Source organism: Leucoraja erinacea, chromosome 7 (genome assembly GCF_028641065.1).
Source record: "Leucoraja erinacea ecotype New England chromosome 7, Leri_hhj_1, whole genome shotgun sequence".
NCBI classification, from domain to species: domain Eukaryota; kingdom Metazoa; phylum Chordata; class Chondrichthyes; order Rajiformes; family Rajidae; genus Leucoraja; species Leucoraja erinaceus.
In genome coordinates this window covers 57,032,896-57,058,870 of record NC_073383.1, presented here as the reverse complement: position 1 = coordinate 57,058,870, position 25,975 = coordinate 57,032,896, and the positions used below count along the sequence as shown (strand labels likewise).

The 25,975-nt window shown below is 40.9% G+C and overlaps 1 protein-coding gene across 1 annotated transcript in view; it reads right to left on the bottom strand.

Annotated features, from left to right (window-relative positions):
- Positions 1–25,975, bottom strand: part of thsd7ba (thrombospondin, type I, domain containing 7Ba) — a 743,639-nt gene that overhangs the window by 265,811 nt on the left and 451,853 nt on the right. Inside the window, exon 12 of the mRNA XM_055638650.1 lies at positions 23,716–23,819. Within this exon, the coding sequence (XP_055494625.1) occupies positions 23,716–23,819 (104 nt within the window). The remainder of the gene's footprint in view (positions 1–23,715; positions 23,820–25,975) is intronic.

Here is a 25,975-nt window from a genome sequence, read left to right as displayed (position 1 = left end):
CCCAATAGACTGAAATCCTTTGAAAATCATTCCTTTTCTCTGTCTCTCAAAGCAATTGCAAATATCAACAGTAATTTGTCCTTGATGAGCCACAGTGAAGCTGTGGCCAAGAACGTACACCAATATCTTTCGAAGGCTTAGGAAGTTTGGCATGTCCCCAACAACCTTCACCCACTTCGACAGATGCAATGTAGAAAGCTTTTTTTATCGGAATGCATCACAGTATGGTTTGGGAGACAGCGCTATTCAAGACGGCAAGAAATTGCAGAATGTTGTGGACGTGGCCCAGACCATCACACAAGTCAACCTCCCTTCCATTGACCCTGCTGAAAAATTTGATTTGTGTGGATGGGGTTGGGTTGAAGTAACTGCTTCTGTGCTGTATGATGCTATAATTCTCTCCCATAAAATCAACAAATGATTTTCATATCCCCTGACTCTGCTATTTTTAAGAGCCCTATCTAGCTTTCTCTTGAAAGTATCAAGATAACCAGCCTCCACCAGGCAGAGAATACCACACTCACAACTCTCTGGGTGAAAATGTGTTTCCACATCTCTGTTCTAAATGGCTTACCCCTTATTCTTAAACTGTGGCCCCTGGTTCTGGACTCCCCCAACATCGGAACATGTTTCTTGCCTCTTAATTATCCAAATCCTTGATAATTCTCTATCCTTCTACCTTCCAGAGTATACAAGCCCAGCCGCCCAATTCTCTCAGCATATGACAGTCCTACAATCACGGGAATTAACCTTGTGAACCTATGCTGCACTCCCTCAGTAGCAAGAATGTCCTTACTCAAATTTGGGGATCAAAATTGCACATGATACTCCAGGTGTGGTCTCAATGGGGCCCTGTACAACTGCAGAAGGACCTCTTTGCTCCTATACGCAACTCCTCTTGTTATGAAGGACAACACTGCCTGCTGTACCTGCATGCTTACTTTCTTTGACTGATGAGCAAGGACCCCCAGATCCTGTTGTACTTCCCCTTTTCTCAACTTGACACCATTTAGATAATAATCTGCCTTCCTGTTTTTGCCACCAAAGTGGATAACCTCACATTTATCCACATTAAACTGCATCTGCCATGCACCTGCCCACTCACCCAACCTGTCCAAGTCACCCTGCATTCTCATAGCATCCTCCTCACAGTTCACACTGTCACACAGCTCTGTGCCATCTGCAAATTTGCTAATGTTACTTTGAATCACTTCATTTAAATCATTGATGTATATTGGAAATAACTGCGATACCAGCACAGAGCATTGCGGTATTCCACTAGACAGCCTGCCATTCTCAAAGGGACCCGTTAATCCCTAGTCTTTGTTACCTGTCTGCCAACCAATTTTCTATCCATATCAGCATTCATACCATGTGCCCTAATCTTGCCCACTATGTGCGAGCTTATCAAATGCTTTCTGAAAGTCCAGGTATTCTACATCCACTGGCTCTCCATTGTCCTAGTTACATCCTCAAAAAGTTCCAGAAGATTAGTCAAGCATGATTTCCCCTTCATAAACCCATGGATTGTAGGTTCGCTCCATAGATGCTGCTGCCACCACTGAGTTTCTCCAACATTTTTGTGTACGTCATTTAATGTAATCTCCTACATGACCTGAGCTGAGGAAAGATAATCCCCTGATTACATTCCTCCTTAGTTACATTATTTAACTCTGGATGGGCACAAGGGAAAGAAGAATTATGAACTATGTTAGCACACGGTAAAATCTATACTTTGTCTAACAAATCTATACAAACATTTTACAGCAATCAGATTGCAAATTTGTGCAAATGAGATTTCATTAGCTCCATGCATGACTGAAGATGGCTCCAGACCTATTCCCCTTTATTGGAATAGGTTTAGTGTTAAATATGATCAAATATTTACAATCTGTACCTCGAATAATACAAATTAAGGATTTTAATTTTATCAGGACTCTAGATGAGAAGAAAGGTATCAGCTTATTATCCCCCGGTGACTTTCTAAGTTTTGTAATTCAGGGAAAAGATAAGGGATCAGGTTCAGCTGCTTTTCATCAGTTTGACAGCAAAGTGCAACACCTTTATTCTCTCCTAATTACCTGTCATGTTCAATGTCAACAATTAATTATTTGTAGAGCAGTCAGTAATAACAGTTAATTAAGGGATTGTTATCACAGTTGTTGAACCACTGCTTTCAGCATTTTTCAACTGAAGGAGGAAAGTAACCCATGTGCAGTCTAGTATTGTCTTGAGAAAACTTTATTACAAGTTTGTCAGTCATCCGTAAAAGTTTTATTACAGGTGACAACAGGATCTCCGAGCTACCGTACAAACCTCTCTTTTAAGCTTCCTTATCTATGGTAAGTATGAATAAATGAATATGCAATTAAATAGAATATTTATTTTGTATTCAACTCCATTAAGGAGCAGTCACATGCTACATGTTCACCATATTTAACAATCTTGGTAGTTATTTTTCAGATTACACCAATATTTCTAGGGTCACGGACTGTGAGGAAGCTTCAGATTAGTTATTAGCTGTAAGGGGAGGTTGAACCAACTTGGATTGTTTTCTTTAGAATACAATCCCTGGTTGCAGGGAAACCTAATAGAAGTACATGACATTATGAGAGGCATGGATTAGGGTAGACAGTCAGGATCTATTTCCCTCGATTGAAATATCAAATACTAGGGCAGCACAGTGGTGCATGGGTAGAACTACTGCCTCACAGTGCTAGAGACTTGCCTGACCCTGACTATGGTTTCTATATATATGGAGTTTGTACGTTCTCCCTGTGATTGTGTGGATTGTGTCTGTTTTGTCCAGTTTCCTCCCACATTCTAAAGATGTGTAGGTTTTTTGGTTAATTGTCCACTCTTGTAAGATGTGAAAGTGGGATAACATTGAACTATTGTATGGGTGATCGATGGTTGGCATGGACTCTGTGAGCCAAAGGGCCTGTTTCCACACTTTATGTCAATGTGAAACTATGAAACTAGAGAGCATAGCTTTAAGGTAAGAGGGGCAAGGTTTAAAGAAGATGTGCAGGGCAAGTATGTTTGAACAATGGGTAGTGAGTGACTGGAACACTCTGTCAGGCATGGTCATAGAGGTAGATTCGACTGTGGCATTTAAGAGACTTTCGGATAAGCACAGGAATGTGCAGGGTATGAGGAGATATGAATTATGTGAAGGCAGATAAGTGTTGGTTTTGGCATTATGTTCCACACAGACATTGTGGGCCAAAGGGCCTGTTCCTGTGCATTTTGCAAAGTAATGTATTCATTATCCATGCCAAAATTAGCTTTGTTTTACAGTGCAAGAATTATCCATTAATAGTATGAATTGAATTGGTATTCTTAACGTGATTTCTTGATTTCACTGGCTTGGTTGGCTGCTATTTGTTCTTAGTTGATTACCACGCAAACCCGATGGATTGTAGAACTACTGTAGGTGATGCCTTTTAGATGAAATAGTAAAACGTGGTCTGTCAAGAAAGAGACCAGATAAAATATGACATGACTGAACAGGAGCAGTGTAATTATTCCCAGTATCTTGGACAATGTTGACTAATATCACATTGTTGATTGTGGGAAACTTGTTTTGTGCAAATTATCTGAAGGACTCCTCACACAGTGGCTGCACTTCAAAGTCTTTCAACAAGATGCAAAAGATCTCTTGACATCCTAAAAGAGATATGAAGCTGTAGGAGCCATGCTTCTGATGCATTGAGCAAAAGCAACATACAAGCCAAATGCCAGCGATAAACCTCTACCGAATTGCAGTACTCGAACTCCATTCAGTGACAGAATATAAATGCTCCTCTTTGCCAGATACATTAATTTTATGAATGGCCTTTTAAGTTGACCTGAACTGCATCTATGAGATAATGTCCTGAGATGGGTATAAAATCTGTAATGTTAACATGTTCTGTTCAATAGAATTTGGGACATGTCCAAAGTTAAAGTAGTCTGGGAGAAGACTATTACACAATTCTGGCACCCTAAGTGTGACTTATGAAACCTTTAGCCCAGTGACTATAAGGATTAGGTTGTTCGCAGGTTATCAAGGAGGAATAGACACTAGAAATCAATTTCAAAACTCGGGTCACTTGCTACATTACCGCACTTATGCACTTTTTCTTAAACTTGTCTAACAGCAGTCAGTTTCATTTTCTTATCATTTCTAACAATTAATTAAAATTTATAACCATATCCAATTGTGTGTGGAAAAAAGAATTGTACCAGTTACAAAATTATGCTGTTTGTGCCAGTAACAAAATTAGTGTGAAAATACTAACCAATGGAGGTTTATAAATGGTGATTAACTCATCAATGAGCCTGAAATAATTATCTACGATAATGCCTTATTAATCTGATCTTTCTCATACTGAATCTTGGAGGTAGCCTTAATTATGAATAATAATTCTAGCAATATATGTTTGCAAGTGTTTGCAGCATCTTTACTATAAATTTGAGAGTTAATGTCAAAGTACATTTTTCATTGCTTTCATACACATTTATTTTGTGTGTTTTGTAGCTGGTAGCTGAAAATACTTGATATACAAAAAAGCTGGAGAAACTCAGCAGGTGCAGCAGCATCTATGGAGCGAACGAAATAGGCAACATTTCGGGCCAAAATGTTGCCTATTTCCTTCGCTCCATTGATGCTGCTGCACCCGCTGAGTTTATCCAGCTTTTTTGTGTACCTTCGATTTTCCAGCATCTGCAGTTCCTTCTTAAAAAGTTGAAAATACTTGGCTGGTGAACCGAACACTTAAGGGCCTGTCCCACGATGTGAGTTCACACGAGAGCTTTCCCGAGTTTAAAAAAAAATTTAAAAAAAATCTAACTCGTGGTACAAATCACAAGTATTTTTTTACTCTGTTGAAAAAACTTCATGAGTTTCCATGTTTCCCCGAGTACCTGCCGTTAGCATTACGAGCCGCTATGAGACATCCACGAGCTCCGACGTACCCACTATGTACATTCTACGTACTTACCACGAGTTTGATTTTTTTTTTAGTGAACTTGCATCGTGGGACAGGCCCTTTATGCCAATTTATCTTCCAGTGCCAAGATCAATTACCCAGATCAGTGGATCGCAGCTGGTGCAGTGCGAACCTCCTGCTATTCTCTCCTGACAGGTTGCTTCAATTGTAACTACAAAGCACCTGAGAAATTCCATTCCCAATATCAAATATCCATACGTTCTCTTGCAAGGAATGCCATCAGAGTTCTAATTCTCTCCTATGTGTGTATTTTACATCAAAGACCATTTAAACCAAGACCCAAATTATTCATGCAGTTTATCGCTAATTGAGAAATGAAACCTCTGCCGCAATAATGGCAAACCAATTTTGATGAGAGAATTCAAAGTATATGGAGATAATCCTTGACATCATTCAGTCTACTTTTCCCTACTTTGAACTAAACTTTCCTACTTTTCCCCTGCAATAGGGTTTGCTCTTTTATTAAGTAGACCACTCTAGTGGTTATTATTCATATATCTTAGTTTTAAAATTGTGCACCGCCTAATTACTGGAATCCTGAGGAGAATTGCAGCTGAGCCCAATCCTAGCCTCGTAAAACTTCTAAAGATTTTACTCAAGATGGCAGTGTTGTGAGAACAGCATCCAGCTGTTGCTGCAACCAATTGTAGCATATGTATTAATATCCTGACTGAAATAATTCCTCTTGGTGTGCATCAGGGATCTAATTTCAGGCCTTCCTGGTTTATTTGGTTTTGAAAATATACATTCTAATAAAAAAACTTTTAATGTGGATTTCAGAAACAGTAATACAGTCAACCATCAGTGTTAAATTAATTTATGTTACCAGAAGACTTAAACTTATCTCCATACAGGAGCAGCATGCAGCTATTGGACTGCATCTACTATCATCTATTATCATACATAGAACAGTCAATTCATTCATCCCAAAATCCCAAAGTTAGATGGCTAGAACCAGCCAATGTAAAATAAACATGACCCTTCCAAGACTGTAATGCAGGTATCACTCATGCCATTAAGAGCCCATTAGCAGTGCTTGACTTGAAACCGTGTTTGAATGCTGCAAAGACTCTTAACATATCTCAAAAAATAAGCCAAATTCTAATTCCTGAGCAAACCACAATATATTAGTTAGGCTCAAATATCCTTTCAGATGTGAGTTATCTCACCATTGCAGCATGGCCGAGGTGTTTTTAGGATCTCATTAAAACATATGCCGCATTTCAACCTAGCGAGTGTTCCAATAAGGCTCAGAAATGTAAAGAGATTTGATATGTCTATGAATACTCCAACAAACCTTTCCTGATATACCATAACAAGTATCCCTCCTGGTTGCATCAGAGCCTGGTATGGCAATTCCAACACACAGAAATGCAGGAGGCTGCAGAGAGTTGTGAACTCAACCCAGTCTATCACAGGCATAGCCTTCCCCTCCAATGAAAGCATCTACAAAAGCCGCAGCCTCATGTTTTATCTATCAATAATTCCCATCATTGGTGCCATGCAATCCTACTCTCAATTACTATCAAGGTGGAGGAACAGAAGCCTGAAGTCATACACCAACAAAATCAGGAACTGTTACTTACTTACAACTATCGGGCTCATGAGCCAACCTGCATATCGTTATCTTACTTTAACAACAGAACACCATGGTCCACCTCTTGCTCTACGAAAAACGTGTGATTTTTTAATAATATTTTTGCACTAATTGCTTGTTTTTTCTTTAATAAATTGAATGTGCCATTTATGTATACTTTATTGGTTTTTGTGTGTTTGTCTGAGTTACATGCTTGCGATGCTGCTGCAAGCAACATTTTTCATTGTACATGTACCTCACCCGACATACATTTGACAATAAACTCGACCACTTGATAAGGGCATCCAAGATGTTAAAAAGGTTCAAAAGTATTTTATTGTCATGTGTACCAATTAAGGTACAGTGATATTCATAATACCATATAGGTATAATAAAAAAAAAATGCAACAAGACACACAGCTACATAAAAGTTAACATCAACCACAGCAGATTCCCCACATTCCTCACTGCAATGGAAGGCAATAAAGACTAATCTTCGTCCCTCATTATTGCAGGCATATGGAGAAGGATGGAATTTACACATTCTCCCTGTGACTACGTAGTCAGAATCATACAGCGTGGAAACAGGCCCTTTGGCCCAACTTTCCAACATCGGCCAGCATGCCCCATCTACACTAGTCCACCTGCCTGCATTTGGCCCATATCCCTCTCAACCCATCCTATCCAGGTACCCGTCTAAAAGTTTCTTAAATGTTGCAATACAACCTGCCTCAATTACCTCCTCAGAAAGCTCCTTTCAAACTCCCGCCATCCTTTGTCTAAAAAAATTACCCGTAGTCAGATTTCTATTCAATCTTCCCCCCCTCACCTTAAACCTGTGTTCTCTAGTTCTTGATCCCCCTACCCTGGGGAAAATACTCTGTGCATTTACCTGACCTATTCCTCACATGATTTTTTTTACACCTCTATATGATCACCTCTTATCCTCCTGCTCTCCAAGGAATAGAGTCCAAGCTTTCTCAACCTCAGGCCTGCAAGCCCTGGCAGCATCCTCATAAATCTTCTCTGCACCCATTCCAACTTGACATCATCTTTCCTATAACATGGTGGCCAAACCTGAACATAACACTCTAAATGTGACCTCACCAATGCCTTGTATAACTGCAACATGACCTCCAAACTTTTATGCACAATACTCTGCCTGATGACAGCCAATGCGCCTAAAGCCTTTTTGACCACCCTATCTACTGTGATGCCACTTTTGAGGAACTATATACCAGCACTCCGATGAGTTGAATTCAGCACTGATGAGTTGAATGTGCAGATAGCTATTAATGACTATGATATAGTTGGGATCACTGAAACGTGGCTCCAGGGTGACCAAGGCTGGGAGCTGAACATCCAGGGATATTCAATATTCAGTAGGGATAGACAGAAAAGGAAAGGAGGTGGGGTAGCGTTGCTGGTTAGAGAGCAGCTTAACGCAATAGAAATTATGGACATTAGCTTGGAGGATGTGGAATCGATATGGGTAGAGCTATGAAACACTAAGGGGCAGAAAACGCTAGTGGGAGTTGTGTACAGGCCACCTAACAGTAGTAATGAAGTTGGGGATGGCATCAAACAGGAAATTAGAAATGCGTGCAACAAAGGTAAAACAGTTATAATGGGTGACTTCAATCTACATATAGATTGGATGAATCAAATTGGCAAGGGTGCTGAGGAAGAGGATTTCTTGGAATATATGCGGGATAGTTTTCTAAACCAACATGTAGAGGAACCAACAAGAGAGCAGGCTATTCTAGATTGGGTATCGAGCAATGAGGAAGGGTTAGTTAGCAGTCTTGTTGTGCGTGGTCCCTTGGGCAAGAGTGACCATAATATGGTTGAGTTCTTCATTAGGATGGAGAGTAACATTGTTAATTCAGAAACAAGGGTCCTGAACTTAAAGAAAGGTAACTTTGAGGGTATGAGACATGAATTGGCCAAGATAGACTGGCAATTGATGCTTAATGGGTTGACGGTGGATATGCAATGGAAGGCATTTAAAGACTGCATGGATGAACTACAACAATTGTTCATCCCAGTTTGGCAAAAAAATAAATCAGGGAAGGGAGTGCATCCATGGATAACAAGGGAAATCAGGGATAGTATCAAAACAAAAGATGAAGCATACAAATTAGCCAGAAAAAGAAGCCTACCAGAGGACTGGGAGAAATTCAGAGACCAGCAGAGGAGGACAAAGGGCTTAATTAGGAAAGAGAAAATAGATTATGAAAGAAAACTGGCAGGGAACATAAAAACTGATTGCAAATGTTTTTTATAGATATGTGAAGAGAAAAAGAGTAGTTAAAACAAATGTAGGTCCCTTGCAGTCAGAAACAGGTGAATTGATCATGGGGAACAAGGACATGGCAGACCAATTGAATACCTACTTTGATTCTGTCTTCACTAAGGAAGACTTAAATAATCTGCCGGAAATAGCAGGGGACCGGGGGTCAAATGAGATGGAGGAATTGAGTTAAATCAAGGTTAGCCGAGAAGTGGTGTTAGGTAAATTGAATGGATTAAAGGCCGATAAATCCCCAGGGCCAAATAGGCTGCATCCCAGAGTACTTAAGGACGTAGCCCCAGAAATAGTGGATGCATTAGTGATAATTTTTCAAAACTCTTTAGATTCTGGATTTGTTCCTGAGGATTGGAGGGTAGCTAATGTACCCCCACTTTTAAAAAAAGGAGGGAGAGAGAAAATGGGGAATTACAGACCAGTTAGTCTAACATCGGTAGTGGGGAAACTGCTAGAGTCAGTTATTAAAGATGGGATAGCAGCACATTTGGAAAGTGGTGAAATCATTGGACAAAGTCAGCATGGATTTATGAAAGGTAAATCATGTCTGACGAATCTTATAACATTTTTCGAGGATGTAACTAGTAGAGTGGATAAGGGAGAACCAGTGGATGTGTTATATCTGAACTTTCAGAAGGCTTTCGACAAGGTCACACATAAGAGATAGTATACAAACTTAAAGCACATGGTATTGGGGGTTCAGTATTGATGTGGATAGAGAACTGGCTGGCAGACAGGAAGCAAAGAGAAGGAGTAAACTGGTCCTTTTCACAATGGCAGGCAGTGACTAGTGGGGTACCGCAAGGCTCAGTGCTGGGTCACCAGCTATTTACGATATATATTAATGATTTGGATGAGGGAATTGGATGCAACATCTCCAAGTTTGCGGATGTCACGAAGCTGGGGGACAGTGTTAGCTGTGAGGAGGATGCTAGGAGGCTGCAAGGTGACTTGGATAGGCTGGGTGAGTGGGAAAATGCATGGCAGATGCAGTATAATGTGGATAAATGTGAGGTTATCCACTTTGGTGGCAAAAACAGGAAAGTAGACTATTATCTAAATGGTGGCCGATTAGGAAAAGGGAAGATACAACGAGACCTGGGTGTCATGGTACACCAGTCATTAAAAGTAGGAATGCAGGTGCAGCAGGCAGTGAAGAAGACGAATGGTATGTTAGCATTCATAGCAAAAGGATTTGAGTATAGGAGCAGGGAGGTTCTACTGCAGTTGTACAGGGTCTTGGTGAGACCACACCTGGAGTATTGTGTACAGTTTTGGTCTCCTAATCTGAGGAAAGACATTCTTGCCATAGAGGGAGTACAGAGAAGGTTCACCAGACTGATTCCTGGGATGTCAGGATTTGCATTTTAAGAAAGACTGGATAGACTCGGTTTGTACTCGCTAGAGTTTAGAAGATTGAGGGGGGATCTTATAGAGACTTACAAAATTCTTAAGGGGTTGGACAGGCTAGATGCAGGAAGATTGTTCCCGATGTTGGGGAAGTCCAAAACAAAGGGTCACAGTTTAAGGATAAGGGGGAAATCTTTTAGGATCGAGATGAGGAAAACATTTTTCAGAGAGTGGTGAATCTCTGGAATTCTCTGCCACAGAAGGTAGTTGAGGCCAGTTCATTGGCTATATTTAAGAGGGATTTAGATGTGGCCCTTGTGGCTAAAGGGATCAGGGGGTATAGAGAGAAGGCAGGTACAGGTTACTGTGTTGGATGATCAGCCATGATCATATTGAATGGCGGTGCAGGCTCGAAGGGCCGAATGGCCTACTCCTCCACCTATTTTCTATGTTTCTATGTTTCTATCCCCCTGCTCGACAACTCTCCCCAGAATTCTCCCATTCACCATGTAGATCCTTCTCTTGTTAGACTTACCAAAATGCATCACCTCTCATTTCTCTGTATTAAATTCCATAAATTCTTATTTATTATTTTACTAATAAGTGTACATATGTGTCAATGGTTGTCGTGTTTGTATTTTTTATTTTTATTTATTTATTTTTTTATTTAACCGGAGGGGATGTAATGGAATTTTGTTGCACAGTATTGTGCAATGACAATAAATATATTCATTCAGTATTCATTCATTAAACCATTCCTCGGCCCTATGCCCAACTGATCAAGATCCTGCTGTAATTTTTTACAATCATCTTCATTATCAACAATATCACGTACTTTAGTATCATCTGCAAACTTGCTAATCGTGCCATGCTAAACAGAGCAGCCTACGTTACAGAACCTTGTTGAATGCCTTGCTGAAATCCATATATACAATATCTACAGCTCTGCCTGCATCAACCATTTTTGATCACATCTTCAAAAAACTCAATCAGATTTGTGCGAGGCGACCTCCCATATACAAAACCGTGCTGACTATTGTAATCAGCCCTTGTTCATCTAAATGCATATCTTACCTCTCATTATACTGTGTAGTAACTTTCCGACACAGATCACTAGCCTATTGTTCCCAGGCTTTTCCGTGCTGCACAACATTTGCTACCCTCCAGTCTTCCGGCACCTCACCCAAATTTATTGTAGACTTGTAAATCCCAGCCAGGGCTCCTGCAATTTCCTCTCTAGTTTCCCCATAGTGATCTTGAATATACTGAATCTGATCATGTGTACGTTCTAGGTCGTCCAGTTTCATCTCACATCCTAAAGACATGTAAGTTGGTAAGTTAACTGTCCACTGTAAATTCATCCTAGTGTATAATTGAGTATAAGAATCTGGGGAGAATTGATGGGGATTTGAGGAGAATTAGAAATGGCTGTAGGATTACCGTTAATGGATGGTTGATTGTCAGCATTGTGTCAGTGGGAATTTTTTTCTGTGTTGTATGGCTCTAATACTGTAAGAAAAATTAAGATAGGAGTAAATGTGATTGTAGAGCACTAAAGTGTCCAACAACGCAACTAAAAACATAGCTGGGCATACTTACAGTTTTACTGAAATAAAACTTTAATGAAAATGACCTCTGAGAGCAAATGATATTCCTGTTGGTACTAAAATCTAAATGTATTGGATAAAAGAAATAAGCAAATTGAAAAAGGTGGGAAAAGTGCAGCGAATAAATGCACTATTTGTGAAATTGCAGATGGATTTCTTCCATCATTCCGGTAAACATCCCCAACATTATTTTTCTTTCAACATTCTTAACCAATTTCAAACTATTTAAAATTGATGTCATTTCTAACTTGTTTTAGTTGTGGGGACGTCACAGAGTCTCAGTTATAGAGCTGCACTAGCCCAGAATACCAGCTTGGTCATTTGGTTGTTTGTTTGTTTGTCTTTTTGCACAAAGTCCGCGAGCATTGCCACTTTTCATTTCACTGCACATCTCGTATGTGTATGTGACGAATAAACTTGACTTGACTTGGTCAGCACGCTCATGCCAACCAAGATGGCATTCGGGGTTTGTCTCATTTCCCCATGTTTTTCCTATATCTCTCTAAACCCTTCCTATCCATATTATCCAATATCCATCCAAATATCTTTTGTATACACGTCTATAGCTTCCTCTGGCAGTTCATTTCAGATCGGACATGAGGTCCCTCTTAAATCTTTCCCCTCAAGAATCTCAGTAAGGTCACCCCACAGCTTGGTTTGTAAACAGTACTGTCCAAGACCACAAAAAGTTGCATAGTAGTGGATGTATCCCAGTCCGTCACACAGGCCAGACTCAACATCATTAACACCATCTACGCTTGATGCAACCTCAGAAACACAGCCATAGAAACTTACAAAATTCTTAAGGGGTTGGACAGGCTAGATGCAGGAAGATTGTTCCCGATGTTAGGGAAGTCCAGGACAAGGGGTCACAGCTTAAGGATAAGGGGAAATCCTTTAAAACCGAGATGAGAAGAACTTTTTTCACACAGAGAGTGGTGAATCTTTGGAACTCTCTGCCACAGAGGGTAGTTGAGGCCAGTTCATTGGCTGTATTTAAGAGGGAGTTAGATGTGGCCCTTGTGGCTAAGGGGATCAGGGGGTATGGAGAGAAGGCAGGTACGGGATACTGAGTTGGATGATCAGCCATGATCATATTGAATGGCGGTGCAGGCTCGAAGGGCCGAATGGCCTACTACTGCACCTAATTTCTATGTTTCTATGTTTCTATCATTATCAAATTCTTGTTCCTTCATTTCCCTGCTCCCATCGGGGCGGGTGATACAGAGACTCGATAGTACACCACCAGACTCAGGAACAGTTTTGTGCACTCTGTCATCAGACTTCTGAACAGTTCTTCCATAAGTTAGGATATTGTCTGATTCACCATCCACCCCACTGTGGATATCCAACTTTCTCACTGGGATTGGTGTTCTACAATGCTGGGCACTATGTTCTGGTGCTCTACAATGCTGAGCACTATGTTCTGGTGCTCTACAATGCCGAGCACTATATTCTGCATTCAACAACTTTCCCTTTGGTCTCCCTATTGTAGTTAAGTTTGACGATTGGATTCATGTATAATATTATCTGATTTGATTGGATTGTATGCAAAACAAAGATTTTCTTTGTACCTCGGTACACATAGCGAAAATAAGCCTAAACCTAATCCTAAACCTTCAGCCTCCTATAGAGCAAAGAAAAAGGTCCCAGCCTATCCAATCTCTCCCTATATTTCTAGTCCAATAGTAATATCCTAGTGACTTTCCTTTGCACCTTGTTACCATATTTAATAGCTGCATAGCAGAAGTGTCCACATCGCAGGGCTGGAAACTGGAAGTATCCCGAGCTAATTCTGCTACCGCCATCATCTATTGCAACAAGTGATGGCTCCCAGTGATTGTCGCTGGAAGCTTGCGTCCTTTTCAGGATGGACAATGACAGCGATGTCAACATTTAAAACATGGAAGATGGACACGAAAGAAGAAGACCATATTAAATGTATCTTCAACATGAATAACACTGCTTCAAGCTGCAAACGTAGAGTGATCATTGGCTCTGATTCGAACAGAGGTAAATCTCTTCCAGATATGGATGCTATACATAAATGACAGGTCAGGTACAAATGATGCATGAACAATTAAATGATGAATGCTCGTGATTTTTCCAAATGCATTTACCTTGCATGTGAATGTTTATCACATTGGATAAGGGGGATATTTTCTCTACCGTTTCCATGTGTAGCTGTTAATTTCATCGAAATTACATAGTTTGGCATTACTTCGGAATCGGACTGGTCTAGTCACCATTTATCTCTTAATGATTCCATTTGTGGCAATACTACAGAAACCATGATGCTGTATTGACAACTACTTCATCACACAGGCCAAACTTGACCAAAGCTTTGGCTGAATAATGCAGCGGACCACCTGTTTACCAGAGGTATTAACTCGATCAGTTATTCCTGCTTCAATGCAAAGGCTCTGGGCAAGAAATTCTGGCAGTTTCCCCATGTTTGCAGGTGTAAGTTATTTCACATACCTGTCAGTGAAACAGCTGGACCTCAGAGAACATCTGCCATATTTGAAAGGCTGGAACTTACAGGTATAACAAAGCGTATTGTGTTCCATTTTGTAGTTTTCATAAATAATAATTAAAGAAAGTCAATTACATGAATATTAAGACATCTTTAGATATTCAAGTTAGATAAATTAACTCTTTTCTATTGTAAATATTTAGTTTAGTTTAATTTTAGTTTAGAGATACAGGCCCTTCGGCCCATCGAGTCTGCTCCGCAAAGTGATCCCCACACTAATATTATCCTACACACAAGGGAAAATTTACAATTTTACCAACCCAATTAACCTACAAACCTTTGGCGTGTGGGAGGAAACCGGAGCTCCCAGAGAAAACCTACTCAGGTCACGGGGAGAACATACAAACTCCAAACAGACAGCATCCATAGTCAGGATTAAATCCAGGTCTCTGGCACTGTAAGGCAGCAACTCAACCACTGTGCCACCATGCTGCCTAAACTAAGGATCCTTTTAACTTGTTTGGGGTATAGGTTTGGAAATGCATAGAAATAAACTAATAATAGAATTGCTTTCAAGGTTGTTAATCTGATGGCATGACATTCAAGGAGAGGGTTTGGAGACAGGTTCTCTGGATGCTTTCAAGAGAGAGCTAGATAGGGCTCTTAAAAATAGCAGAGTCATGGGATATGGGGAGAAGGCAGAAACGTGGTACTGATTGGGGATGATCACATTGAAGGGCCGAATGGCCTACTCCTGCACCCATTGTCTATTGTCTACTATTAGTCAGCCAAATGAAGCAGAATCAATTTTCTAACTTTGTACTTCTAAAGTTGTAATTTACAAGATGTAATACAATATTATTTCCTTTCAGTCCTCTGACAGACAAGGAAGCAATGTTACTGAAAGGATTACTCATGCTTGACATTTTCTGATTATTTAGTCCCTCTTTCATAAAGTGACATCAGTATCGACCCATAACAGCTGCTGGGAGGATTGCTTTAGTTATGAAATGTTACACAGTTCAAACTGCTGTCATGTTATCCTGTGACCATTATTATTATCGGATTTAGATGTCTATTTCTTGAGCATTGGTTTGATTTAAGTCAAAATCTAGAACATCTCCAGATACCTTCTGCTGCATCACTTTCACTGATATCAAATAACTATTCACAAAGGGGGGGATATTAGGCACAGAAGTGGTCAGGGAAATTAGAGTGCTGGGAAAAATGGCAATTACAAAGGAACAGGAGAAAATGTGGAATAGTTGAGTGAAAGGGGTAGTAGAAAGACGCGAGAGCTAAGGAAGAGAGAGACAAGGGAGAGAGAGTGGGAAATAGAGTAGATAGGGAAAAGTAAGAATATATGGAAAGGAGGGGATAAATAAGAAATACATAGGATTCAAGGAGAAAAGGTGGGGGTGGGGCATGGAGGAGGTGGTGAGCAAATATTAGAAGAACATCAGATCAGTGACTCACAAACAGCCAACTGAAAGCCAGCTAAAATTAAAGATCAAGCAAAGATGAATAAAGATGTTAGGTTTGTGAAGTGAGAACTAATGGTGGGAGAAGTAAGGGACAGAACAGGACATTTTGGACATATGATTGGTGGGAGGGACTGAGGAGGTGAGGATGATTAATTGGTGAGTATGACTAATAAAGTTAGGATATATGGTGGGTAAAAGGGATTGGAAAATTAAGTTGTAAAGAGATAGGAGAGACGGTAGATAGGTGCCTGATGGCTGGAAAGGAATGGGTAAATGTGGTGAAGGAAATGGGTAAATGTGGGAGGTAGTGGGGTGAAGGACTGGGGAAGGGGAGGGGAGGATAGTTTGCAAATGGTGGTTTGGAGAGAGCAGAAAGACAGTGAAAAGCAGCGAAGATGTAGGTGATAAGGATCAGAAAGACGGTAGAGTGTGTGATGGATGGGAGAATTTGGATGTGGGTTGTATTGGATTGGAGAGGAAAAGGCTGGGGGTAGGAGAAAATGGGGCAGGATTTTATAGCTGGGTAGTTGAGATCCACTGGGAAGATTAGAGGTAACAGACAGTTGCTAACAAAGATAGGAGTGTAGAAAGGTGAGAGACTCCAGCTAGGCATAGAAAAGAATGGATTGAAGAGCATGGGGAAGAGCACATAGAATGGTCATAATGTCATAAGAGCTGTATGGAAACAGGTCCTTTAGCCCATCTTGTCCATGCCAACCAAGTGGAATACTGGGCTTGTCCAATTCGCCTGCATTTGGTTCATAGCCCTCTATATTCTTCCTATCTACATACTGTGCAAATGCCTTTCAAAAGTCATAACTGTATCCACTTCTATTGCTTCCTCTGTCAGTTCATTCCAGGTATAGACTAAAATTGTTGCTCCTAAGGTCCCTCTCAAATATCTCTCTCCCACCTTAAGCCTATTTATTCTAGCATTATTTTAAAAATGCACCTATTTCTCCCTCCCCCCCCTTTCTACCTGCATTCCTTCCTCTAGCTTCACAATTTGCAACTTTTCAATCTTTCTGTTTTTCACACCTGCTGCCTTTGCAGTTCTGACCTTTGTCCAACCATCTGCCTCTAAAACCCCAGCCCTTTTCTCACCTGTATCCACCTACAGTATTACCTGCCAGTCTTTGTCCTGCCCCTCCTCTCTTCCAATATTCCTTTCTCCCCTTCAATCAGTCTGAAGAAGGGGCCCAACCCAAAATATCACCTATTTATGTTCTCCAGAGATGCTGCCTGATCAATTGAATTATTCCAGTACTTTGTGTTTTTTTCTTTGTAAACCTTCATGTGCAGTTATTTGTTTCTACAAGGGAGAAGATAAGACTGGTTAGAGCTTGTGGAATACAAGGACATTGATCAAGTTTAGGCTGGCTTTGGCAGCAACTCAAGACAGTTGAGAAAGGATGGAAGCAGTGATTGTGATATGGAGGCAAAGAATTAGGGCTAGTAGGCCACTTTCTATATATTTTTTAATGATGACTTTAAGAAGAGCTCCGCTCCTTTGCCAGCTTAAAATTTGCATAAGCTTAACTTTAATCATTATTGGTTATTCACTTTCTGGCTGCCCTATAAAAACAGGAACATTATACTGCTGTTGTTGAAATAAAGTGCCTGTCCCACGAGCATGCGACTCCATGCGGCAAGCGCGACCTAAAGGGCCGGTACCACCAGCACGCGCCTGCATGCGGCAAGCACGACCAAACCAGAAGCGGGAGCTGCGCCGAGGTCGAGTGAGTGACACGGTGTTGAGGCGGCTGCGGGCCGGCAGGCCGTTGCCGCGCTGAAATTTTAAACACGGTCAGTTTTTCGTAGCCCCGCGCGATGTTGGGACCAGCTCCGCACAACTCCCTACGGCTTCGGGACAGAGGTGGGACCGGACCCGCGAGGCCGTACGGATCAAGCGACCACGTTAGTTCACGCTTGCCGCATGGAGTCGCATGCTGGTGAGACCGGCCCTTTAGGTCGTGCTTGCTGCATGGAGTCGCATGCTCGCGGGACAGGCCGTTAAGAATGAACAGGGAGTGTACAGCATCAATTTCAAAATCTGCAGTTCCATAAATTTGCTGTCAGATCTAATACTTCTCTTCTCTCGAGTTAAATATTTAAAGCAGGTTTCACCCTTTATTAATCAGTATGTATTTCACTGAAAAACTTAACAACACTGCTGTCAGATCTAAAGTTGTAGAGAAGAGCAAGAAAATGGATCTCTGCAGGACCACGTTTTATTTTAAAAAGCCTCCCGGCTCTATTAACTACGATGCAACGGCTCACAATACTCTATACATAGATTTTTAATTCAATTAAATGCAAAAACTGCATATGGATTAAGTGATTACACCGATTTGAAGCATCACTCTGATTGTTGAGGGAATCGGGGGGGGGGGGGGGGGAAGGGGATTATTATCATTTGTTTGTGTTTTGCTCTTAATTTTCCAGTTAACTATATTTGCATTGCAAAGTAATAGGCAACAAGACTCTCAGAGGTTCACTACACATTGCAACCTGCCACTTTGCAAGCTGGTTTAAATTACACACAAGCTCTTTCCTGATAACCCATAAAAAATACACAAATAGCTGGGTCACCCAGAACATGAGGTTGAAGATTTTGAACAAGAGGTTGAAGATATCAGTGTTTTGAGGCAAGTCTTATCTTACTAACGAGGTACAAAACAAATACTTTCCATTTGTATTCATGGAGGAGAAGGACTTGGAGGACTACGAGGTCTGTGGAAAATATAAATATGCTAAGGCTGTTTGAGATCAAGACGGAGATGCTTCTGAGGCTCTTGAAGAACATTAAAGTAGATAAATTCCCAGGGCCTAATGGGATCTATCCCAAGATATTGAGGGAGCCAAGAGAGATTGTGGGGGCCTTTCAAGATACAAGATACAAGATACATTTAATTGTCACATGATATTAATGATATTTGTTCCTTCTCTAGTCACAGGCAATGTCCCTGAGGTTGAAGAGTGACTAATGTTTTTCCTTTGTTTAAGAAAGGAAAGTAAAGATAATTCAGGGAATTATAGGCCAGTGAGCCTCATATCAGTGGCAGGGAAGCTATTGGAGAGGATTCTGTGGGATAGGGTTTACTTCCATTTGGAGGAGAATCGGTTAGTTAGGGACAATCAGCATGGCTTTGTACATGACAGGTTGTGTCTTACTTACTTGGTCGTGTTTTTTGAGGAGGTGACAAAGGAGAATGATGAAAGTAGGGTGATGGATGTTGTACAAATGAATTTTTATAAGGCTTTTGATAAGGTCCTTCAAAGTAGACTGATCCAGAAGATTAAAATCTATTGGATTCACAATGACTTTGTTGTATGGATTTGAAACTGGTCATAGAAGACAGAGGGTTCTGTTGGAAGGTAAATATTCTGGCTGGAGGTCTGTGACTGGTAGAACGCCTCAGGGATCAGTGCTAGGACCGCGGTTGTTTGTTATATTTTCTAAATGACTGATGTAAATGTAGATGGGTTGGTGAGTATGTTTGGTGATGACACCAACATTGGAGGAGCTGCCCTCAGTGAGGAAGGCTGTCAGAAGATAAGTGGGACAAAGATCAGCTGCAGAAATGGGTGGAGAAATGGCAGATTGAGTTTAAGCCGTGCAAGGGTGAGGTGTGTTCTTTGAGAGGTTGAATGTAAGGAGAGAATATACAGTTACCAGCAAGACCCTTAACAATGTTGATGTGCAGAGGAATCCTGGAGGTGGCAACACAAATAGATAGGGTGATAAATAAGCCAAATTGTATGCTTGCCTTCATTACTAGGAGCATTGTGTACAAGAGCCAGGAAATCATGAAGCAGCTCTATAGTTGTTTTGTTAGGCTGTGTTTGGAATACTGCATGCAGTTCTGGTTACCCCCATTACAAGAAATATGTGGAAGCTTTGGAGAGGGTGCAGAACAAACCACCAGAATGCCACCTGGATTAAAATGTTTCAACTACAGGGATTGGTTGGATAGACTTGGATTTTTTTCTCCGAAGTGTCAGAGGTTGAGGGGAGATTTGATAAAAGTATATAAAATGATGAGAAGGTAGACAGCCGGAACCATTTTTCCCAGGATGGAAATGTCCAGACACTAGAAGGCATAGCTATAAGGTGAGAGGGGTAATGTTTAATGGAGGAGTGCAGGGCAAGTTTTTTTTTTTTTTTTTACACAGGGAGAGGTGCAGTCTTGAATGCATTGCCAGGGATGGTGGTGGAGGCAGATGCGATAGTGGTGTTTTAGAGAGTTTTGGATAGGCACATGGAAGTGAAGGCAATAGAGGGATATAGATCATAAACAGGCAGCTGAGATCAGTTTAACCAGACATCACGTTCGGCACAAACATTGGAAGCCAAATAACTCGTTCCTGTGCTGCACTGTTCTATATTCTATGATGTTCCGTTGCGAGAAGAATACCATCCAATCCAACTGTAAATTACATTGATTGGCATTTGGGGAGGACAAAGTTGGTCTTTTAGCTGCTTACATTTGTATCATTCAGTCTTGCGTCCAGACTTTCATCAAAATCTACCAATCTGGCAGGCACTAACTGTGCACGTGAATGATCTCACTAGTTGGGTGACTGTTGGGCATGGGGCAGCAGAGTGATGTAGCACTAGCTGTTGCTGCCTCATGATGCCAGAGAATCCTAACCACGGCTGCTTTCAGCGCACAGTTTATATATTTTCTCTGTCATGCATGCTCTAGTTTACTCCCACATTCCACAGACATGTGGGGTTGTAGGTTAAGTGGCTTCTGTAAATTGCCCTTAGTGTTTAGGATGCATATATATGAATATGTGGCTTAATTTTTATTGTGCTGAAGATCATTCCTAACCTCCCCGTGCGGGTCCAAATAAATTTCAAGATCCTTCTTTATGTTTACAAAGCTCTTAATGGGCTTGCCCCCACCTACATCAAAAGTCTGCTTACCCACCACACCATAGAAACATAGAAACATAGAAATTAGGTGCAGGAGTAGGCCATTCGGCCCTTCGGCCCTTCGAGCCTGCACCGCCATTCAATATGATCATGGCTGATCATCCAACTCAGTATCCCGTACCTGCCTTCTCTCCATACCCCCTGATCCCCTTAGCCACAAGGGCCACATCTAACTCCCTCTTAAATATAGCCAATGAACTGGCCTCAACTACCCTCTGTGGCAGAGAGTTCCAGAGATTCACCACTCTGTGTGAAAAAAGTTCTTCTCATCTCGGTTTTAAAGGATTTCCCCCTTATCCTTAAGCTGTGACTCCAGGTCCCTCAGATCGGCCGACTTGGGGTTACTGAACATCCCGCAGTCTTGGCATAAGCTCAGGGGCGACCGTGCCTTCACGGTTGCAGCACCTAGATTGTGAAACAGCATCCCTCTTCCCATCAGAACTGCCCCCTCCATAGACTCTTTTAAGTCGAGACTAAAAACTCATCTTTACTCTCAAGCCTTTCTTGACATCCCCTGAGGGAGGGCTATATGTATGTATTTATGTATGTACTTAATCTATGAACCAATGTTGAATAACGTTAGTACCTCCACCAATGTAAAGCACTTTGGTCAACGAGAGTTGTTTTTTAAATGTGCTATAGAAATAAAAGTGACTTGACTTGACTTGACTCTTAGGTTTGTTGGGATGTCTTTAAGGAAATTAGCAATGTTTGAATACTGTGTGTGTGTTTTGTTTTACAAATTAGATTATAGAAAGGATGGCGTTTAAGTGGAGACAAAGATTGATGTCAAGTGAGGGCTAGTGACAAATCAGGATTGATTCAGGGCAACAACAATAAGGGTCCCTTTAATGGATTTAAAGAAGATGTAATGTCTAGATGTTACAATGCTCTTGGTGTGAAACTGGATTGTGTGTGGCTGTTAATAGGTAGCATCTATCTTCAGCTGACTGGACTAGTAGTAATAGTAGGCCCCCCTGAGACATGACTGACCATGGGTGATGCATCCTGGTCGGATGCCAGCCTGGGCGATGTCATATGGAGGACGGCTGTTGCCCATGCAGCACGTCCCCCCTCTCCACGTCGCTCATCCAAAGGAACAGCAGGGCCGTTACAGTTTGGCACCAGCAGGAGCTGCCAGAGCGAGGTTGTGGATGATGACGAACTGCTTTGGGGGCTCCGACTCCAGATTTTCTTGAGGTTTCTTGAGGTTTACTCCGGGAGCCTTTTCCATGACTAGATATGGCCACAAGGCCGTGGAGGTTTTAAATCAGTGTTTTCCCTCTCCTAGATGGACTGCCTTCCCAGGCTGACAAGCCCCATCTGCCCGAGACTCGTGGGGGCGGGAGCGTCTACCTTCCCGTGCAGGCCTATAGCACATGCCCACTGTCCAATTGACTGAACTACATGTGCAATAATTGAACTTCTTGCTTAACAACTTGAAAAAATATGATATACATGTTCTCTGAAAAGGCTAAAATGGAGTTTCTGAGTATCACAAAAAGAACCAAAAACAATCCCCCATGAATAAAGAGAAGACAAAAATGGTGTTATTTTCACTCTGGATAATATTGCATGCAAGTGTTGCTATATGATTTACAACCTTGTGTTACTTGTGAACAAATAAACCATCCAGCCGCAACAATTACTGTGCTTCTAAGAACTGTTTTTGTGTTATACTACGGGCTACCCTGCTTGAGCAAGTCTTAACTCATTAGAACTGGGACTGGGAACCCACCTCAAGGATGTCTCCTTCAAGACATGTACTGATCCAACTCTCCTCAGGATTTATCATTCAACTATTCTGCTACTCCAGTGTATAACACTCTATTCCTCTTATGTTTATTTTCCAGGCCACCAGTTTTTCCACCATGAACTGATTCCCATCAGATGATTCTCAATTTGACCCTTCTGCCATCTTACCAAACTGTACTCTTTACCATTTCATCTACTTCACCTTCTCCACCAACTAGTCTTGATTGCTAGATCAACAACTCACCGACAGGCCTTTCTGAACCTCTACCCCTATTCACCTGCACTCTGGGGCTTTGTGAAGTACTGACATTTCCAGCAGTAAGCTCTTTGACAAAATATATGTGGGGGTGCTCATGTGAACCACATTTTGACATGCCCAAAATAGGTACCTTTCAAGATGTATTTTGCGATCGGCTCCTGCTGCTGTTTTGAGATCATTTTCAGTATATTTGGTTTCATATTTGATTTCCAGCTGTGGTTTGCTTTTTGAACTTTACAAAATACTGGGCTACCTTAAAGTGGATATCAGTTGAGTCTGGAATCATTGAAATGAGCTGGGTGCATGAAGTTAGCATAGGGTCTACATTATAATCAACAGACAGAGATAATCACGAATTGTAATCACTGTGCTTATTTTCAAAATTTAGCTATAATTAGTTCATTTTGGATCCTTATTTAGGGAATCATTCTTAGTAATTATACTATAATAGGCCAAATTTTGCTCATTGTGGTAGATGCTTTGCGTGCTGCTGAGTTTTGATCTAATGTTGTTTACAGACTTCCAGTATCAACTTTCTCCCCAAGGATATCTCAATCCAAAAGAATGAAGCATTGAATGACTTTACATGATAAAAGGCTATCACCTGAGCAGGCCAGATCAAACTCCACATATGAAACATTTAGAAGTACCTTGACAGTCAGCTGAGCCCCATCCCCAAAGCCCACCAATCTTTCAGGGACTTTAAATATTAATGAATATCCTTTAAATAAAGATTCTAAATGTTGTTAATGTAAAAAATATGAACATTTACAATAAAATTGTTCAATAAACTCAATTAATCGGAAGACATCTAAAATAACTATGTATTAAAATAACAGATACTACCCAATTAGTCATTGGAATTTATACATTGGAACATTGGAATTCATATTATTTTATGGAAATTTTATGAAAATCTCATGGCTGCTGTTCAGACAAAACAAAAATCACAAGAGAATCTTACCTCTGGATTGTAAACTAAAACCACAGGCCTCAGTTGCTCCAATTGTTCCCTGCCTGACATAATCAGGTGCCAAAATACACTGATGCCATTTGTGTGTTTTCCACCTGAAGGGAATTAAACAAAGTGGTGATAATTCCATCAGAATGGTCAAGCAATTTAGTCTTCACATCAACTCGGCGTAAGATGGATTTATTTTAATATCAACAGGAACTTGCAAAACTGGATTGGAAAAAAAAATATTTGACTCAAGTTTGTAATTAATGTGCAAATTTGCTGGTGCTATTGTTTCTGTTAACTGCAATAAGAATATTTGGGTTTGTAATTAAATGGGAAGACATCATATCACAGAACTGGGAGGGTAGCTCCTCTAGTGTCACAGAGCATTACAGCGCAGAAAGAGGCCCTTCAGTCCAACTCGTCCTTGCCGACCAAATTGCCTAACCGAACTAGTCCCGCATGGCTGCACCTGGTCCATACCCTTCCAAGCCTTTCCTATCGATCCAGGCTAAAGCTTTTAACCCACACCCCAAAGTGTGGTTGGTAGGTCAATTGTACACAGAAAATTGCCCTTATTGGGCCATTGAGTGGTGGCATCTGGAGGAAGTTAATGTGGTTAAAATTAATAGATAAGTATAAATACTGTAGGTATTTGACGGGTTTGCAGACTCGGTGAAACAAAACGCCTGTTTCCTTGGTGTATGACTGAGACCTTAACCTGATTTCTTAAGCTCTTGGCTTATTATAATGCATTTAGAATAATCAATAAATGTCTGTTTTATTGTTAAGGGGATCTGCAAATATTCGTAAAGGGTCATCACATGTTGACAGCGAGTATGATGAAGTTACACGACTAATGAGAGAGCAGAACAGAGGGAATTTAAAGTGAGAGAGTACTGAATGTAGCAGTAAAAGACACAAATAAAGATTGTGATATTGATAGGTGATTATATTTACCCAAGTATAATTACCCATATGCATGTGTAACACGATCCTGCATTGAGTTCATAGTAATAACCTTATATTCAGTAATCGAGGAGAACATTTGAGCAGAATTAAGTGTCAGGGAAACACACAAAATACCCGACACTTGAAATAAGAGCTAAAAAAATGAAGTCATAACAAGAGAATAGACAAAAGTGGTTCAGAGATGGTCGCCAGCATTGACATTATTGTTGAGCTTCAATGATATCTCTATTCCTTGGAGTACAGGAGGATGAGGGGTGATCTTATAGAGGTATATAAAATCTGGACAGGAATAGATCGGGTAGATGCACAAAGTCTCTTGCCCAGAGTAGGTGAATCGAGGACTAAGATGAATGAGGAACAGATTTAATAGGACTATGAGGGGTAACCTTATCACACAAAGGGTGGTGGGTGTATGGAACAAGCTGTGAGAGGAGGTTGTTGAGGCTGGAACTATCCCAACATTTAAGAAACAGTTAGGCAGGTACATGGATAGGACAGGTTTGGAGGGATTCAGGCCAAACACAGGCAGGTGGGACTACTGTAGTGGGATATGTTGTCCCGTGTGGGCAAGTTGGGCAGAAGCAGAAGCAGAAACAGAAAGGCCTGTTTCCACGCTGTATCACTCTATGATTCTACAAATCTATTAATCATGGGGATGTAGGCATCAAATATATTGTAGCTACATTTGTTGAGGATACAAAGGTAGGGTGCAGAGCCTGCAAAAGGATGCAATGAATGGGCAAGAAGTTGACAGATGGAGCATAACGTGGAAAACTATGTAATTCTCAGTTTTGGAAGGAAGAAGGTATTTCAGAAGGCTAATGAAATGTCCTTTGCTACAAGGTGTTGGGAATATTTGATACAAGTTTACAGGCTTCTAATGAGTGGTGTCGAGAGTTTTCACCTCCATATTTGAAATATGATATCCTACTATTGGAGCCGCAACGCATAAAAATGGATCAATTGATTCATTTCATGGCTGAAGAGGTTGGCGTCTGTAAAGAGATTCAATAGGTTGAGCAGATACTCATTGGGGTTCAGGAGTACAAGAAATGATTTTATGATAAATATTTGATTCTGCAGAGATTGATAGTGCTGGTGCTGGGATCAGGTTTCTCCTAGTGAGAGAATCAAAATAAGGCAGAACAATTTCAGAATAAAGGCTAATCCACTTAAGATAGAGAATTGTGACTCTTTCGAATTCTCGGAACCCAGAGAACAGACCAACAGAACAGGTTTAAGGGAATGAATGTCCTAATATTGTTGCATAGGTTTTCATGTTATGATTTCTGCT